Here is a 19,561-nt window from a genome sequence, read left to right on the forward strand (position 1 = left end):
CCTTGATTTAACTCAGCTTTATCTTGTCCATCTCAGGACAAACTACTGCTGTTAAGGTAAGTAAAACCAGCTCATAAGATAGAAGCTGTATATTTGCAGCTAACATGCAACAAAGAAAAGTAAGAAGCAAAGAAAAATAAGACTTCAACTAACCTCTGATAACAACAGAAGACGTACACAACACGCTTCCTGCTTCATTGGACACTTTACAGGTATATAAACCAGCATCTGATTGCTGTATGCTCTTTATATGCAAAAGTAAGGTATTGTTTTTGAAAGATATTTCACAATGAGGGCTTGAATGAACTTCCTGATTGTTTTTATACCAAGTAATGGTCAAAGGCTGAGAGCCGGCAACACGGCCCTCGAGTTTAAGTTCATTCCCTTCTGTTTCTTCTACTGCTTCGGACAGCTTCTTAGTAAAAGTAGGTGGAGTTTTTCGTTCTGTAAAAAAAAAAAAAGAACACGTTTTTCAAAATCTATAAATCACACCTGAAATGAAAAATTCTAAAGAAAATGTTTCAAGAAAAAATTGAACATTGGGGAACTGACATTTGCTCTCATTTAAGTAGGAATTTTTTTTAAGTGAATGTATTCCAAGATAAACAGCAGGTGTCTTGTTCTTACAGTCACTGTCATAGTTGATTTATCTATTGGAAAAAAAATCCTCTTACATCAATTCAAGCCAAATGCCATTTAAAAAACCTGAAGATTTTTGTTGAGTTCTCAAGAAAGAAATAGGCCAAAGCCTATAAAGAAAGTAGGACAAAGAAAATATTCTTTCATTTTTCCTCCCATTGTTGTTAGTAACCCATCCTAATTCCCTTAAGAGACTCTTGGGTATCTCCAGATAGGTACTTTCAAGCTATACCTCAAAAGTTTTTCTCAAACTTATCTTGCAGCAGTAAGATTAACTTCCTTTATGATTAAAGGAAGAAAAATGTACACACACTGTATTATCTATTCAGTACCTTTAGTGGTCAGTTGAGCTGTGCAAGAGTCCTTTCCAACTTCATTGCTAGCATAGCATGTATAATTTCCAGCGTCTCCCCTGTCAACTTTCAAGATAGTCAAGTGGGCTGTGTTGTCTACGTAACTGATCTGGTAGTTTCTTCCTGTTCTAATCTCTTGGTTATCTTTTGCCCACGTGACTCTAATAGGCTGTGTTCCAGAAACGTGACACTCAAAGTCAACGCTTTCTCCAATAATACCATCCACGGGTGTAATTGGGATGTCAAAGAACGGAGGAGTCTTCCCTTCTAAAGAGTGAAAGAAATAAAAAAGCATCACTTTAAAATCTTGATTTGCTTTAAACCTCTGTGAAATAAATATTATTTGTACTATATTAAATCCATATATAAAGTAAAAGTGAGTTTTAAGATATTTCCATTAAATATTTCACAGCCCACCGACCTGTAAGGACAAGCCTGCCACTAGAAGAAGCAGTCCCAATTGCGTTGGTAGCTGTGCAGGTATATTGCCCAATAAGGCTCCTATCTGTCTTCAAAATCTGGAGAGTTGCTACATTATCTATGAAGGATGTGTGAACATTGTAGTCCTCTTTTACACGTACACCGTCTTTAAACCAAGATACTTCAATAGGTTCTGAACCAGCAATGCCGCAATCAAATGTAACTGGTAAGCCAGCAGTTTCATGGACATCTCTTACTTTTCGTGTAAAAGAAGGAGGAAGTTTACGGTCTGGAAGAAAACAGGTATTGTACAGTGAGGGCTTTCATAAGTTATATACCTATTGCTGTACTCACCAATAATCACAGCCTAATATACTGTAGAGTATGCTGGATTTTTGCTCATAACTTCTGATGAAAAATGTTATTCAGCGTATCATTTAGTTGGAGCGTGATGTGAAAAGAGCACTGCGCTTACGGCTCCAAGAAAATACGTAACCATTCTGCCCTCAGTTACACCCAGTGAGCCTATTTAACCCTCAGGTTAAATAGTGGAAACAATCAAAGCAATATATCCTCAATGGGGAAAGAAGATGCAGAAGCTTGTATCAGAAGAGCTGTGGTCAGTAAGAGATGTATTTTGACTAGCTTTACTGGTAGGCCGTTGTTAATAGAAGACAGTGCCACAGCATATCTTACATGTCAAGAAGCAGTAAAGTGTTTAAAAAGGAAAAGGTAATCTTTGCTTTTCGAAACAGCAAATCATACTCAAGAAAAATAGGCCATTTTCCTGTTTTTTAAAATTAAATATTCACCTTTAACTGTCAGCAAAGATGATGAAGCAGCCTCCCCAACGGTGTTTTCTACTTTGCAGATGTACTCCCCACTGTCACTACTGTCTACCTGGCTGAAAACCAGAGTGGCAACTTGGTTCTTAAAGTGCATTTTCACAGTAGCAGTGCTTCTCAGCTTTGTATCGCCTTTGTACCACGACACAATCATTTCTGGTGTTCCAGCGACCTGGCACTGTAAGGATGCAGAATCCCCAACAGTCACCTGCACTGGCTCCAAGGGTGTAATGAAGTAAGGTGGTTCTGAAGAGTAAACACACAACATTAGCATAAAAAAAGTATTGCACAATGACCATTAGTAGTTCAAATAACGCTTGACGAAGTGATGATGGCTTGACGCACCTAGTATTGTGATTGCACCATGGCAGTTATCTTGTCCAGAGTCATTTTCAATATGACAAGAATATTGCCCCTGATCTTCTAGTTTGCTACTAGGGATTTCCAGTATGGCAGATGTTTCTGTAGTGGTGATGCTACACTTTTCAGAGTGCGTTATTTTTACTCCATTTTTCTTCCATGTCACTGAAATTGGTGGAGTACCCGTATATGTGCATTCCAAGATTAAATTTTTGCCTTTCTCTACACTTAAATCGTTCACCTTCTTCACAAATTTGGCTGGTTCTATAATGAACAATGGGAAGAAAACCAATTAAATAAAGCCAAGAGATCGTTTTCAGAAGCATAAGAAGCAGAAGAAATAGTAGCCTGGACAAACCTTTGACAAAAAGATGTGTTGTGCAAGAAATCTTCCCTGCCTCATTAGAGACCTGGCAGGTGTAGTCTCCACTCAGAAGCGGATGTACATCAAACAGCTCCAGTTCTGCAATTGAATCTTGCAAGGTGATATTGCATCTGTCTCCTGGTACTAGCTCAACACTACCTCTAAACCATTTAACTTCCAGTGGAGAGGAGCCTTTTATGATACTGGTAAAGGTTATGTTTGCCCCAGATAAAACATTCAGTGGTTCAGGTTTCTTCACAAAAGATGGTGGTTCTAAGCATGCAAACAAAAAAAAGACAGAGAAGAAGTACATTTGAACTTCTGATGAAGAGCGTAGAAATCAGAAATATGTAACAAAGCAGAGAAGTCTTTTTGAAAATAGATTTGTGCCCTCTGACTCCGGCTTTTTATTGATACTGACCTCTAACACTCAAAAATGCGCTGCATTCATCAGACCCAGCTACGTTAGTAGCCGTGCACAAATAAGTTCCCATATCAGATTCCTGAAGTCCATTCACTTTCAGAGAACAGGTATTGTCTGTAAGGGTAGCCTGATACTTGTCTCCACTGGTAATCTCCTGTCCATCATGAAACCAGGAAACCAGAATAGGTGGTGACCCATAAACTTTGCACTCTAGTACAGCAGAAGAGCCCAGCTGACCATATGTTTCTTTCAGTTTTCTTGTGAAAGAAGGAGGTATAATACGATCTGCATTTGTTTTAAAAAAAATAATAAAAATTACCATACAGGAGCTTAAAATGCAAAAAGTTCCCCATGCATAATAAAATCAATTAACTTTATTTTGTTGTGCCTGCTTTAGCAGTCTGCTCCTACACACCTAAGTCATTTATAGTTTAGGATACGCTGGAGATTTCATTCACGCTTTTTGAGGGACACCTTTTGTTTTGTGCCGTTCTTTTTCATAAGCAACAATATTGCACTAGCTGTCCAAGAAGACATGTAGATTAAAGCTGAAGAAATCAAGCCCCTGCAACAGCTCCTGCCCCTCAGAGGATAGGTAGGCATCTGTTCTTGATGCCTGTCAAAGTGGCATGCCAAGTACCCCTAAGATTATACAAGCAATGAGTCTCTGAGGCTGCCAGTCATGAAAAACAGTTTTCTGTCTGAAGGCTTGGGAAAGGAACTATAGGGTCAGATGTGATTCAAAAAGAGTAATCAACTAACCTGAAACATGCACTGAAGCTGTGCAGCTGCTTTTACCAACACTGTTTTTCACCTCAAAAGTATATTCTCCACTGTCTTCTAGTCCTGCATTGAGGATCTTAAGCCCAGATACTTTGTTGAAGAAACTGATTTTGTATTTATGGTCAGTGGACAGTTCATTCCCATCCTTAAACCACCTAGCAGTAAGCTCTGGTGTGCCGTCTACTGCGCATTCCAGAGTGCAAGAGTCTCCAGCTGTAACTTTGACTGGGCCTGGCTTCTCTACAATGACTGCAGGTTCTGCAATGAGATGCAAGTCACAACATTTTTAAAAACAACAGTGCAATAGTTATTAGTATCGTAAAAACTGAAATTTTAAAGCATTGTAAAACATGTGGTTTTTATCCCGTGCTACCAACCTAGCACTGTCAGCGTGGCAAAGCATTCCTGAACTCCAGCATCGTTTTTTATCTGACAAACGTATTTCCCAGCATTGGCTGGTTCTGCATTTCCAATCCGCATAGTTGCAATGTTTTCTGAATAGGAGATCCAAAGATTATCGCTTTCTCTAATGATTTCCCCTTTGTCTTTTAACCACAGAACAGAAATGGGCTGTGATCCTTCTACTGCAGCCTGCAGTTCAATCGACTCCCCAACTACGACAGTGAGGTCACTCAGCTTCTTCACAAAGGTTGGTGGTGCTATTTAAGAGAAGATATTTAACAGTGAAAAACACTCCAGGAGCGGAAAGGTAGGAGGACAATGACAGGAACAATGAAATGCCAAGAAGGTGCCAATCTTCATACAAACCTCGTAGTGTTACAGAGCCAATACAGGAGTCACTTCCCACATCATTTACAGCTTTGCAGTGATATTCACCGACATCTGCAGTATCCACATTGAGAATGTGAATACTAGCTAGGTAGTTCTCAGACATGACCTTATACTTCTTGCTGCTCCGAATTTCTCGTTTGTCTTTATACCACGAAATCTGGAATGGAGGAGTGCCCTGAAGCTCACATTCCAGGTGAATATCAGACCCTTTCAAGGTCTGGACTGGATGGGGCTTCTTGGTAAAAACGGGGGGTGCTGGAAAAAGAAAAGGGGTTAAAGTTTGTGTTATTTGAGCAAAGGAGATTAAAGAGGACAGACTATTCAAGCAGAACAGCAAAGACAAACCATAAATAAGAAAGATCTCCCACAGCATACCAAACAGACAAGAGATTTGCCATCTATTCAGACAGGTTTTGGCCTCTCTGACTAAAGGAAGTGGGATTTAACAGCTTTTCCACAAAGGAGGACTCATACAGACAGAAAGGTAAGGAAAGATCCAGGATTCTGACCTTTTACTTTCAGTGAGGTACTGGTGCTTGCACTACCCGCTGGATTCTGAGCTTCGCAAGTGTAGTCACCACTGTCTTCAACACTGAGGTTGTGCATTTCAATGACTGCCACCGAATCCACAAAAGACATTCTGTATTTTTCACTGGGATGGATCTCGGTTTCACCTTTGTACCAGGTGACTTTGATTTCTGGAGATCCACCTATTTTGCATTCATACTTAGTGGAATCATGCTGTTTCACAAGTCTTGAGGAGTCTAGTTTCTTAATAAACCTTGGTGGTTCTGGAAAGCCAAAAAGGGGAGATGATGTTTTAAACTGCACCAATTCTTTCAATAAGCAGGGAAATACGTAACAGAAAACATAAACTTTGAGGACCTATGCAAACATTCTAATTTTGCAATTGCTATGAATTCTTTTTTGGAGGATTTCAAGTTCGTCCAAGAATCTGGATTAGGAATAAACAAGTTCTCTATCTGCATTTCAGTTAGTTTCTCCCTATTTTATTGTCTCACTCTACTTCTCCTTCTATGTATTCAGTACAGATCAGCTGACATGTGGTTTTCTTTAAGTAATATCCTCTTGCGATACATAAGTAATCAAAATGCCTGATGGAAATACAAGAATCCAAACTGTTCAGCCAAGAAATATTATTAAACGCATTTATGCTGAGCCTTATAGCAACCACTTTATATCTTAACATGTCATTAACAATTGATATTGTCAATAAATGTATCTGCATTATAACCCTTCACACATTTATTGCAAAGCCAAACATAAAGGTGCATATAAGGAATAAAAGTCAACGAGCTTAGGTAGCAAAGAAAAGAGGTTCAAAATAATTGTTCTGGGAAGAATTAAGAACTGGTTGGTATTACAGAAATTGGTGTTAAAGGTCCTGTGACTGAAAAGTAAACCACATGGTTACATTTTGTTCTATAAGGGCAGAAAGGAGTGTAGGTTTGACACTTTTCATCAAAAGTACCATACGGATGATTCAGAATCACAAGACTGGATGCTCATAGCTCAGAGATACAGCTAGTAAAACCAAGAGGTGGTAATGTGGGCACAATAAACAAATCTCTCTGCAAAACAGGATGAAGCACCTCTTTGTGCATCTATCTTTAAAGTGTAGGAAGAATATCTATTTTATTGTGGGTTACTTCAACCTGTGGGACATTTGCAGAACATCCTATGTTGTTAGTAACAAAACTTCCTTAGAGTTTCTAAAAGTAGAAATGATGACTTGTTAACACAAGGACTGTTGAAACCTTAGTAATTTACTATCAGATTTCACTTTGACAAAGAGTTGATTATCTGTCTGCATACTAACAGTTGTCGAGTAGTCACACCCCAATGCCATTCCTTTCCAAAAATTAGGGTATACAAGTTAGTAAAATACATACTTAGAAAGTAAAGCAATTTCTAGAATCTAAAGCAATTGTTAAAACCACATATTGGGAACATTAGATGCTGAAGTGAGAAAGTTAATAAAAAAATGGGAGATTTTCAAGGTAAATTGAATGAAAGATCTTAATCCTACAAATAAAAGGCTATGTGTCTTAGAAGTGAGACAGCATCTGCTCAAATTTAACACATGCAAATCAATGGCCACAAACAGCTTGTCCTTCCAAGTTCTAGAGAAACTGTCTGATAAACAATGAACATCATTAATTTTATAGGCCTGGGGAAACTCTACAGATTCTAAAGGACTATAGTGTGTGTAGTGTAAGTTCAGGATCAAAAAAGAAAAGAATAATCCTGGAAAAAAAAATTATAAAAAAATGATTTTATGAATAAAGAGTTGAAGAGTAAGAAAATGAATAAGGTCAGTCAGTATCATTTTATGAATGGTAACTCTGGTCAGATAAATCTATTACTGTTATCATTAACAAGAAATGGAATTGTGATTCTGGTGGAAACAAGCTTTAAATTTTTTAAAGAGGTTAGATTTCTTGCCACAATCTTTCAATGCTTTTTGTAAGTCAAGCTACAAAATAACAGCATCCCTACTTGCCACTGAATCCACAGGTAATTGTCTGCCACGCTCTTCCCACCCCCACCAAGAAAAATACCCATGGATAGAATATACTCTACATATATATAATACATTTGACAAGCAATTATTACAAAATCTTGCTAGTGGTAGTTCAGCTTCTTGTGTTATTTGTCTTAGAGAGTAAAAGTTGTAGCATTTACTCTTCAAATGTTTTTGATTTTTTTCCCCCTGTATTCATACAGAGGGAAAAAAAAGAAAACACTGAACCAACAGGGACATTTGAACTCGTGCATAATTTAAGTAGCGTATTTTACATTTGTTCTTTTAAAAAATCAGTAAGAATGAGATATCCGGAACAGCTATAAATAAATTCAATGTTCCCACCTACATTGAGGAAATTACAGTAACATACAAGTGTCACTTGTACCAAGACAGTTTGATCCAGTCATAAATTTAGATCATTGAAATGTATAAGATCCACACAATATGTGGAGCAGTGAAGTGTTGGCAGAATGGTTATTTGTCACCAAGGTCCCCCTCAGATACTCCAATTTTGCTGTCTAGAACAGCACTTTTCAATGTTTTCAGTCTGTGAAAGAGTAAAATTATTTGCAGGAGCTGCACGCCCAGTAAAAATACGTTTAAGTCTCATAAGTGAACTGAGTTTCTCTTAGTTATCTTTCCCTCCCCTGGACAACTTAGTGAATGTCACTGCTGGAGAAAGACTTTAAGGAAGACAGATTTTGCTGGCCAACAAGGCCATTCATAAAGGTGCGACAAGTTACTAAGTCAGAGTTAACATTTCAATGGAAGAATCCCTTTGGTAAGACGAATCACACACTATACCAGACCAGAAGATGAATAAGCATTTAAGTATTACAATAACATTTAAATGAAATAAGACATCTCAGTGTGGCTTCTTGTAAAGGATGTTAGTCTCACACATGTCTGTATTCAGGCCTTTGTTTTCCGGGCGTCTGCCTTGCAAAGAAAAGCCTCATGAACAGTAAAGCTCACAGCAATACCTTGTACAGCCAGCTGAGCTGCGCACGCATCCTTTCCAACACTGTTGCTGGCCGTACATGTGTAGAGTCCAGCATCCCCTTTACCGACTTTTAGGACTGTCAAGCTGGCTGTGTTTTCCACCAGCGTCATCTTGTAGTTGCCACCTGGGCGGATCTCTCTGTTGTCTCTGGTCCAAGTAATCCTCATGGGAGCAGAACCAGTCAAGTGGCACTTAAAGGTTGCCCTTTCCCCTAATGCCACATCGATAGATACCGGCTTGATGTCAAAGAAGGGAGGCTGTAGATGTTCTGCAAAGACGAAAGCATGGCAGAGCTTACCACCAAGCCCCCCTCACCACACAACTCACTATGCCATGCCCATACTCCCTGGCCACCATGCAATGGGCAGAGTGGGAAACAGGGTGAAGAAATAGAAGAGCAAAGACATGCAAAAGATCTTTGTTCAAGTGCGAGCTACAAACCTGTGAGGAGAAGTTTGGCGCTGGAAGACGCAGTCCCCAGAGCATTTTGGGCTGAGCACGTATATTGGCCACAGTGAGCCATACTAGTTTGCAAGATCTGCAGAGTCGCAACATTATTTAAGAAGGCTGATTGCATATTATCACTGTCACTTAAGAGAACCCCATCCTTGTACCAAGACACCTGGATAGGCTCTGAGCCATTTATGCGGCAATCAAATGTCACTGGGGCACCAACTGCCTCCTGTATATCTTTCAGTTTTCTGGCAAACGTAGGGGGAAGTTGACGTTCTGCAAAACAATAATAATCACCACTATAAGTAGGAAGCCACCCTGTCAATCTAGAATTAATTCTGAAATTAATAAGAACCCCTTTCTGTAGACGACAAAGAGTTCTCACAAACTACCCCAAGAAAGAGTGGCCATTGGCCCATCACCTTTAACAATAAGCAAAGCTGTGGAGGTGGCGAAGCCAACGCTATTTTCTGCTTTGCAGATATATTCTCCAATGTCACTGTCCTCCACGGTGGAGAATGCCAGCGTTGCCACATTATTCTTGAAGTGCATTTTGTAAGCCTGCGTTGATCTGAGCTTGGTGTCATCTTTGTACCAGGACACCTTGATTTCTGGCGCGCCACCAATCTGGCATTTTAAGATCAAGGGCTCGCCAACCTTCACCTCCACACGGTCCAGGTGTGTGACAAAATAGGGTGGTTCTAGGGAAGGAGAGAGAATGGTGAGCAGAGGCAGAACATCACTGGGCTGCCTTAGGGGTACCAGGGTTGATGCATACCTAAGATGGATACAAGGCTGTGGCAAACATCCCCACCCGCCTCATTTGCCACCTCACAGGTGTATTCGCCTTCATCGCTCTTGGTGCTGTTGAAGATTTCAAGAATGCCAGATTTTTCGGTAGTTGTAACACTACAGCGTGGAGACTGAGCAATGGGCATGCCATTTCTTTTCCAGGTGACAAAGATGGGAGGGGTGCCTATGTAGCTGCTTTCCAGCACAATGGACTTCCCCTGCTCCACACTGAAATCACTTAATTTCTTCACAAAGACTGCAGGCTCTGTGGGGAGGCATAGATCAATAGTGAGAGGGACAGATGTGGCAGGGCTGCAGGCATAGTGTGAAGGGCGATACCAGTGCGTGTACACACACACACACACACACGCAAACACACCTTTCACAAAGAGTTGGGTTGTGCATGAGGCACTGCCAGCATCATTTGTGACCACGCAGGCATAGTCCCCGCTGTGGCCTGGCTCCACGTTGTAGAGCTGCAGCTGTGTCACAGACTCGTCCAGAGAGATGGAGCAGCTGCTGTCCGGCACCAGCTCCCTGATGCCTCGGAACCAGGTCACTTTGAAGGGAGTACTACCCTTGATGTAGCTGGTGAATGTCACACTTGATCCAGGCAAAACTTCCTGGGGATCAGGTGTCTTCACAAAAGAAGGTGGTTCTAAAGATCATACAAAGAAGTGAAGAGGAGAAAGATGTTAATAGGAGAGTCTCTGTGGCAGAGGAAAGCTGGAGCAGGTTTGAGTCAAAAAAAAAAAAAAAAGAGAGAGAAAGAGGGAGAAAACAGAAAAGAAAAAAGAAAAACAGAAAAAAAAAAAAGAGAAAAAGAAGCCATGGGAAACCAGAGGGAAGGAAGAGAAGAGGGAAGAAGAATTTTGTTGAAGGGGCTGTAGTACCCTTTCACTGACCTTGTACAGTCAAGAAGGCACTGCATTCATCAGATCCAGCCACATTGGCTGCCACGCAGGTATACGGCCCTGTATCTGTGAGATCCAGGGCATTCAGCTTCAAAGAACAAACGTTATCCAAGAATGAGATTTCATATTTTTCTCCGCTAACAATCTCATTCCCATCCTGAAACCATGCCACAGATATGGGGGATGTGCCAGACACTTTGCACTCCAAAAGCACTGAGGATCCCAGTACCCCATTTGTTTCCTTTAGTTTTCTTGAGAATGAAGGAGGAACAAGACGATCTAAGTAGGACAGGACAGAAGAACAGGAAGAAAAGTGTTGTTTTTTTTTTCAGGGGAAAGAAGAAGGGGGAAAAAAGCGCTTCCTTTAAAGACATGGGTGAACAAAGACATAGAGCTGACCTGAAACATCAACCGAAGCAGTGCAGCTGCTGTCCCCCACCTCGTTGTGCACCTCAAAGGTATACAAGCCCCTGTCTCCCCTGTCTGCAGAAAAGACTTTCAAAGTGGATATATTGTTGAAAAAGGTAATTTGGTATTTGCGGTCGCTCCTTAGTTCTCTGCCGTCTTTGTACCACTTGGTGATAAGTTCAGGTGTTCCTCCTACTTTGCACTCCAAGGTAAAAGGATTGCCAGCCATTACTGTGATCGGCTCAGTCTTCTCCAAGATGACTGCCGGTTCTGAAATAGGAAGGGAGGGGTCAGTGTGTCACCAGGAAATCTACCCGCAAACCGGTGAGCACAGGATATAAGCAGAAAACAAAGGCTGGTAGAGGCAATTGTGCAAATTGTAAGATATAGTACCTGTGAAGCAGGCTATACCCACCTAGGACTTGCAAAAAAGCAGAACACTCCCGCATGCCAGCATCATTTTTTATCTGGCAGATGTACTTCCCAACATCAGCTCCCTCTGCACTGGCAATCTCAAGAGTTGCAATGTTGTCCATAAACCACATTTGGACATTTTCACTCTCCCTAATGACTTCACCCTTGTCCTTGAGCCAGACAACAGAAATTGGCGGGGATCCTTCCACCACTGCCTGCAGGGCTGTTGGCTCCCCGACGAAGATTGCAGTGTCACTCAACTTCTTGGCAAAGCGCGGGGGTTCTGATGGTGAAAACAAGGAGGCAGAGGAGGGTTAATCTTGCATGCCTGCTTAGAAGAGGTACAGCCAGGAGATCAAGAAAAGAGGGTGGTGATGCTCTTGATCCTCTAGCATACAAACCTTTGAATTTCACTGGGCAGGTGCAAGTGTCGCTTCCCACCTCATTCATAGCTTTGCATTGATATTCTCCAGTATCTTGAGATTCCAGATTGAGAATATGAAGACTGGCAATGGAGTGCTTTGCTGTCACCTTGAACTTCTTGCTGCTCCTGACCTGCCTCCGGTCCTTGAACCAAGCCACCTCAAAGGGTGGAGTGCCTGCTATCTCACACTGGAGGATAACATCTGAGCCTTTAAGTGTGTCCACGGGGCTCGGCACCTTGCTAAAAACAGGTGGTTCTATAAAAAAAGAATCACATCATGTGTGAGCCTGCTTCCCTGGGTGGGTTTCTGGATAGTAGCAGGAGGCAACGTATTCAGGAAGGAGGCCTACACTTATTCTCGTAAACCCAGATTTAGCTTCCAAATATGTGGCCTCACCTCTAAAACATGCCCCCGGCATCTCCCAGCAAACCATCCCAGCTCTCAAAGTCCCAAGGGCAGAAAATGTGACACTTCTGCACCTGTTTGGAGTCAGTGCTGAGTGCCCCTCCCCAAAAGCCACTCTCCCCTCTCTCCAGGACCACATCCCAGCTTTCCCCGCCTCTTTCCAATCATGAAAGCTACCATGAGTGAGGCTCAGCAGTACAGCCTCCTCTTCCGTCTTAAATTTCATTCCTGCCAGGATCACTGTGTATAAAGAGGAGGCAGAGGGATGATCGCAAAGCATGCCCAGCTCCCTCACCATGGCTGGTGCTCCATCTAGTCCATGTCTCCTTGTGACCTGACAAGCTTGCCTTATTCAGCTTGCAATTCACTTGAATGGGGAGACAAGGGAATAGCTGCACGGTGCTGAACACCCACCACTATTTCCTTCCTGGTCTCCGCAGCTTAAACACAGCAACATTTGAACGTGAGAGCGGCTGGAGAGAAACTGCCCCAGCAGCCACCAACTGCCATAGCAGCAGCTCCCTGTCCAGAGGGATGTGCAGCTGGGAGCTGCCCCAGAAGCCAGGGATTCCTGTGGTGTGTGGAGCCATGCTGCTAACCTTTCACTGTGACCGAAGTGCTGCAGCTGGCTGTGCCGGCAGAATTATGGGCTTCACATATGTAATCGCCGGCATCTTCAGTGTTGGCACCCAAGATGGTTAGCGTTGCCACGGAGTCTACAAAGGACATGTGGAGCCTGTCGCTTGCCTGGAGTGCCTGATCATTTTTGTACCACGTGATTCTGATCTCTGGTGTGCCACTGATTTTACATTCAAGTTGAACTGTGTCTCCCTGCTTCACGAACCGCAAAGCTTCAGGCTTCTTGATGAACTTGGGAGGTTCTGCAGAACAGAATAAGTATGCAGAGAGTGACAGTATACCTGCTTACCATGTGAAATCTGCACTGCTGAGCAAGACTTATGGGGAGCAAGCAAGAGTTACGGGGAGCGCAAGAGTTATGGGGAGCACAAGAGTATTGAGGCACAACAAAGTAAATTTGCTACAGCAGCTGGCTGTATCCCCAACCAGAGTTTCCTCTCAAGAAAAGACGCAAGACGGAGAGAAGGCGGCAGAGACAACAATTAAAACTATGTTCTGCGAACTCTGGAACCTGCTGCATCAGAGGCTGGAGCTTTAAAAAAGACATGAAGGATGGTTGCTCCACTGAAGGGGAATTTTGCTGTTACCTCTGAGGAGTGAAAATATCCCCAGGCCAGGATGAAAGATTTGACAAGCCCTTCACCCCCAGGAGCAGCAGAAACACGGTAGGGGTAGTTTCACTCGCTTACACATCTTTAAAGCATATATCTGCATGAAGTACTTAAGTGATTCAGTCTAGATTAAATCGGCAATTCGGAACTCCAATTGAAATCATTAGCAAATTTGAAAGAGTCACTAATGCTGGCCTACAAATGCAAGGTAGTTTTATTTACCATATCACTGTTTCCCACAGAGTAATTGCTATGTGTGAATACCACTGTGACTGTAATTTAAGCACTAACGACGAAGTAAAAAGCAGGGTGAGTGCAACTCTCCATACAAACAGCTTCACAAGGTGACCTTTCCCCTTGGAGATTTTGCAGGCACACGAGTTTTCTACTGTCATGCAGTATGCTAGGGGAAGGTCACCACATGGTATATGTCTGCCTTCTGGAAAGCTACTTTCTATATATTTCCAAACTGGAAAGGGTGGAAGATGAGACTCAGCAACAAAGAGGTCTCTTTGCTGAAGAAAAAGAAAACACACCAACGAAGGCGCCTTAATCTTAATACCTTTGACACTGAGTTGGGCTGAGCAAAAGTCTTTCCCAGCTTCATTACTAGCTTGGCAAGTATATTGGCCAGAGTCTCCTTTACCCACTCTGAGCACTCGAAGGTGAGCTGTGTTGGCTACAAATGTAATATTGAAGTTTCCTCCAGTTCGGATCTCCCGACCATCCTTGGACCAGATGATGTGCATTGGCTGGGCTCCAGTAACATGGCATTCAAAGTCAGCACTTTCTCCAAAAGGCACATCAATAGATTCTGGTTTGATGTCAAAGACAGGTGCTTGCTTGGGTTCTAGAAACACAAGAAAACATTGTAATACTCATAACTCATGAAAAAGCTAATCCAACACACAGATACCATTGCATGCAGGAAACGGGAAGGGGGAGCCTGTGATCCAGGCAAAAGTTTTGTAAGCCAACACACCTGCCACTGTGAGCCGAGCACTTGAGGTGGCAGTGCCCACAGCATTGGTGGCTGTGCAGGAGTACTGCCCGGTATGATTCATCTCGGTTCGCACCAGTTGCAGCACTGCAACATTATCTACAAAGGATGTGTGCACATTCTGGTCATCACTTAGCAGCACACCATCTTTATGCCAAGTCACGGTAATGGGCTCTGAGCCATTAAGCCGACACATAAATTTAAGGGGTAAACCAACAGGGTGCTCGATGTCCTTTAATTTTCTTGCAAAGGAGGGTGGTCGTTTGCGCTCTAGAAGAAAGCAAGTAAAGGATAAATATGCCCCAGGAAGCAATTTTTTATAGTTTTGCAAGAGCAAAAGAATTTGTAGCAAGCTAATATAAAATCATCACCTTGAACGGTTAAGAGAGCCTTTGTAGATGCAGTTCCTACACTGTTTTCTGCCTTGCAGGTATATTCTCCACTGTCATTGCTAACCACTTTATTGAAAATAAGAGTAGCAACGTTGTCTTTAAAGAACACTTTGTACTCTGGAGTAGACCTGAGTTTTGTATCACCTTTGTACCAAGACACAGTAATTTCTGGTGTTCCACCAACACGGCATTGCAATGTTGTGTAATCCCCAACTGATACCTCAAGAGGTTCCAAGTGTGTAACAAAATAGGGAGGTTCTAAAAAAGAGAAGCAATTAGATAGGCTCATTATAGCGCCAGGCCTTGGAAAGCATACACTTGAAAGAACAGGCAAGAAAAAGAAGCAAAGGGAGCACACACCTAGGGTAGAGACTACAGCCTCACAAACATCTCTTCCTGCCTCATTTTCAACATGACAAGTGTATTCTCCTGCATCTTCTTTGGTGCTGTCAAGTATTTCCAGGATGCAGGATTTCTCTGTCGTGGTGATGCTACACTTCTGAGATTGAGTGATGGTGTGGCCATTCTTCCTCCATGTTACAGAGATGGGCAGGCTGCCTGTGTACGTGCCCTCCAAGATGATAGGCTTGCCAGGCTCCACGTACTGATCACTCAGTTTCTTCACAAAGACTGCCGGCTCTAATGAAGGGTAAGAAGTCATAAATGTTGAGCCCAGCAGGACAAATGGAGGGAAGGAAACAATATTTTAAGGTAAATAGAGAGACGCAATCTTTACAAACCTTTTACTGTAAGGTGTGTTGTACAATTTGCCCTGCCAGCGTCATTAGTCACTAGACAAGTGTACTCTCCACTTTGGAGAGGAGTTACATCAAATAACTCAAGCTCCACATTGGAGTCCTCCAAGTAGATATTGCATTTGTCCCCTGGCACAAGCTCATTGGCCCCTCTAAACCAGTTCACCTTAAAAGGAGGGGTTCCTCTGATAACACATGTAAAAGTGATGCTTGTGCCTGGCAAGACATCCAGAGGCTCTGGTGTCCTCTCAAAAGAAGGTGGTTCTAAACACACAAGAGAAAAAGAGAGGTAAGACAGATTGCTACAGCATAACCCTGGCATTTCTACTCACCTAGTGAAGATAAAAACCAAAATCTTTATTTTTCAGTCAGTAATTTCCCCCGAGTATATTTACAAAAGACCATAGGCAATTTCAAGAAAGAAAGAGAGAAGAATCGCTCAGAGAGCTTCCTGACCCTCATATACTGACCTTGTACGGTCAATACAGCACTGCATTCATCTGAACCAGCTATGTTGGTAGCTTTGCAGGTGTAAGTTCCAGTATCTGAGTTGCTTAGTGAATTCACTTCTAAAATACAGAGGTTATCTGAAAAGGAGATTTGATATTTTTCCCCACTGACTAATTTATGTCCATTTTGGAACCAGGCAACAGAAATAGGAGGTGAACCCGACACTTTGCATTCCAGCAATGCTGAGGAACCCAGGATGCAAGGGGTTTCCTTCAGTTTTCTTGTGAAAGAAGGAGGAATGATTCGATCTGCATAAGAAAACACAACAAATCCATGGTTAGACAAAAAAGGAGGGAAGGAATGGAAGAAAGGAAAGAGAACATGACCGAAAGAATGTTTTTGTAAAAGATAGAAGACAAGCAACCCAACCAACCTAAAACATCAACTGATGCTGTGCAACTGCTTTTCCCCACATCATTCTGCACTGCGAAAGTGTACAATCCACCATCTTCCTTTTCTGCATCCATAATTTTAAGTGTAGATACTTTATTGAGGAAAGTAATTCTGTATTTTTGGCTGCTGGTCAGCTCTTTGCCATCCTTGAACCACCCAGTGGAAAGCTCTGGTGTGCCTGCCACTTTGCACTCCAAAGTACAGGCGTCTCCTATAGTAACTCTCATTGGTTCCGCTTTCTCTACAATGACTGCAGGCTCTGGAAGGAAAGATGGGTAACATGTATGGTAAAACCAGTATTTGATTAGTACTACCAATAAGTATCATAGCACTAAAAGATGGGGCTTACACATTTAATACTAAGGATATCTCCATTGTTTGGGCCGGGGAATTTTTTCAGCTCTGTTTTTTCCACCCTTTATTCTGCCCTCAACTGGACATTTCACGTGCTTTCCAAAATGAAGTGAAAATATTTTTAAATTCCTAGGGAGAAATGCAACTGCCTGTCCCTCTCCAAGCAGGCATGAGCAGAAGACATGACTTAGGAATCCAGTCAACTGGATCCCATCACAGTGTCAAGGCCTGTGGTTCCTTTCACCCCTATCCCTGGACAACTGGAAATAAGGAACCAGACTGTTGCTTGTTGGGGACACAAGGATTCTGTTTTGACTGTTTTGAACCCAGTGGCATAAGCAAAGCATACAGCTGACACTATATAGCCAAGTTCCTAACTTTAAAAAAATATTTTATGAACTTGTACTTTTTACCAACCTAGAATAGTTAAGGTAGCCATGCACTCCCGACTTCCAGCATCATTTCTGATCTGGCAGATGTATTTTCCAGCATTGCTTGTTTCTGTGCGCACAAGTTGTAAAGTTGCAATATTATCCATAAATGTGATCTTCGTGTTTTCACTTTCTCTAATAATTTCCTCTTTGTCTTTAAGCCACTGCACAGAAATCGGTTGGGAGCCCTCCACTCTTGCTTGTAACTCTACTGGTTCACCAACCACAACAGTCACGCTGTTTATTTTAGTCAAGAATTTTGGTGGTTCTGAAGAAGAAATATGTAGTTATAGTAATAACTCACAGTGTCTATATAAAGAAGAGCAATGCAGTGCCATTGGGAGCACTGCAGAAGGCATATGTGCCAATACTTTACCTTTCAGCTTCACAGTGCAAAAACAAGTGTCACTCCCTACGTCGTTCTGTGCTTTGCACTGATATTCTCCAACATCTGCAGCTTCAACGTTAAGAATGCGAACACTTGTATGGTAGTTTTTGGCTGTAACCTTATACTTCTTACTACTGCGGATTTGTCTCCTGTCTTTGTACCAGGTAACATCAAACGGTGGTGTTCCTGAAATCTCACATTCCAGGCTAACCTCAGTTCCTTTGAGCATGTCTACTGGAGAGGGCTTCCTGCTAAAGACAGGAGGTTCTAACAAGGGAAAAAAGGAACATTTTTAGAAAGGAGTCTGAAGCTATTTGACCAACAAACAGTTTACTGATGCCAGGTTCTACACAGTGAAACTGCTGAGAAAATCAACAGAAAGGACAAGGACTTTCCTAATTTTCTGGGCATTTTAGGAAATGACCTTGCAGGTAGGTGAGCATTCAGAGCTCTTAGCTCCTCTGTGGAAAAGGTAAACAGAGGGGTGACACTGATCAGTTTGGGTCTGTTCTTTTTCTTCATATTTCAGCTCCTCGATATAACAAGTACCACTGTGATCTGTCTTGGACATTGACAGTCATAGAACTGGGGAACACCTAGCTTAGGACTTATCTGCGTTAAGAACAACATCTCTCTTCAGGCCCTGGCAGAGGGGGTGAGGGGGCCTCAAAAAACAAACATGACGTGAATAAAAAAGGAGTCCTGAAATAAGAAATTAATCTCATGATCTTGTGGATTTCCAAGGGATAAAACCACCAGGGGAAAATAGGATGTAGTCAGAGAACAAGAGGACGGCTAACCTTTCACTGTGACTTTGGTGCTACAGCTGGCCTTGCCGGCGGGGTTGTGAGCTTCACAGATGTAGTCACCGCTCTCATCAGTACTGAGGTGATTCATTTCAAGCACAGCCACAGAGTCAACGAATGATGTCCGGAATTTTTCACTGGCAACAATTTCATGGTCATTTCTGAACCACACTACTTTCATCTCTGGAGATCCACTTACTTTGCACTCAAGCCGGGCTGAGTCACCCTGCTTGACTACTTTCGCTGCCTCTAGCTTCTTAGCAAACTTGGGTGGTTCTAAAAAACCAGAAAAGTGGGGTCAGGAAGGTCTGAATTGATACTGAAAGGAAAAGAGAAGAGAAAAGAGCCAAACAACTGTGGGTTGCAAACACAGGGTAGGGAATTCACTTGGCAGTGTTACAAAGATCACTGAGGTGGGCTTGGCAAAAAGGAAAGAAAAGAAATAGATGAGAAGACTGCAACACAACAAGAAAGAGTGCACACCTGTTACCATCAAAGTTGTAGTGCAAGAGTCACTGCCAACGTCATTTGAAACATGGCAAGTGTAGTGCCCACTCCTAGAAGTATCCACTGAATAGAGGGTTAAGAACCCAGTTGACCCTTCAATCCCAATGAAACAAGTTGGACCAGATACAAGTTCTAAGTCTTCTTTGAACCACTTTACTGTAAAGGGCGGTGTTCCTTTTAGCATGGCCTTAAACTCCACTGTGGAATCTGGGATGGCTTGCTGGCTTTCAGGTTTTACTAAGAAGCTTGGTGGCTCTGCAGTTTTTAAGAAAAAGATATATTCGGTTACATCAGAAATGTATAAGAATGAAGAAAATTAGTGAGGTAAGTATGAAGACCAAGGTTTCAGCATTAATATTAAGAGGTATAAGAGTGTTATGTTAGCATAAGATTTAAGATATTTTTCCAGCATCTATCACAAATAAGAAGAAGT

At 42.2% G+C, this 19,561-nt stretch overlaps 1 protein-coding gene across 1 annotated transcript in view; it reads right to left on the bottom strand.

Moving 5' to 3' along the window:
- TTN (titin) overlaps positions 1-19,561 on the bottom strand; it is a 244,271-nt gene that overhangs the window by 160,778 nt on the left and 63,932 nt on the right. The window contains exons 63-94 of the mRNA XM_082483816.1: positions 19,105-19,383; positions 18,616-18,897; positions 17,804-18,082; positions 17,414-17,695; positions 16,623-16,901; positions 16,210-16,497; positions 15,725-16,003; positions 15,345-15,623; positions 14,964-15,242; positions 14,575-14,862; positions 14,155-14,442; positions 12,942-13,223; positions 11,914-12,192; positions 11,514-11,795; positions 11,090-11,368; positions 10,682-10,969; positions 10,156-10,434; positions 9,763-10,041; positions 9,407-9,685; positions 8,973-9,260; positions 8,512-8,799; positions 5,490-5,771; positions 4,957-5,235; positions 4,566-4,847; positions 4,168-4,446; positions 3,403-3,690; positions 2,976-3,254; positions 2,603-2,881; positions 2,225-2,503; positions 1,414-1,701; positions 972-1,259; positions 154-444 (exon numbers count right to left, since the gene is read on the bottom strand). Of these exons, the coding sequence (XP_082339942.1) occupies positions 154-444; positions 972-1,259; positions 1,414-1,701; positions 2,225-2,503; positions 2,603-2,881; positions 2,976-3,254; positions 3,403-3,690; positions 4,168-4,446; positions 4,566-4,847; positions 4,957-5,235; positions 5,490-5,771; positions 8,512-8,799; positions 8,973-9,260; positions 9,407-9,685; positions 9,763-10,041; positions 10,156-10,434; positions 10,682-10,969; positions 11,090-11,368; positions 11,514-11,795; positions 11,914-12,192; positions 12,942-13,223; positions 14,155-14,442; positions 14,575-14,862; positions 14,964-15,242; positions 15,345-15,623; positions 15,725-16,003; positions 16,210-16,497; positions 16,623-16,901; positions 17,414-17,695; positions 17,804-18,082; positions 18,616-18,897; positions 19,105-19,383 (9,039 nt within the window). The remainder of the gene's footprint in view (positions 1-153; positions 445-971; positions 1,260-1,413; positions 1,702-2,224; positions 2,504-2,602; positions 2,882-2,975; positions 3,255-3,402; positions 3,691-4,167; positions 4,447-4,565; positions 4,848-4,956; positions 5,236-5,489; positions 5,772-8,511; positions 8,800-8,972; positions 9,261-9,406; positions 9,686-9,762; positions 10,042-10,155; positions 10,435-10,681; positions 10,970-11,089; positions 11,369-11,513; positions 11,796-11,913; positions 12,193-12,941; positions 13,224-14,154; positions 14,443-14,574; positions 14,863-14,963; positions 15,243-15,344; positions 15,624-15,724; positions 16,004-16,209; positions 16,498-16,622; positions 16,902-17,413; positions 17,696-17,803; positions 18,083-18,615; positions 18,898-19,104; positions 19,384-19,561) is intronic.

Source organism: Vanellus vanellus (genome assembly GCF_965231255.1).
Source record: "Vanellus vanellus genome assembly, chromosome: 5".
NCBI lineage: Eukaryota > Metazoa > Chordata > Aves > Charadriiformes > Charadriidae > Vanellus > Vanellus vanellus.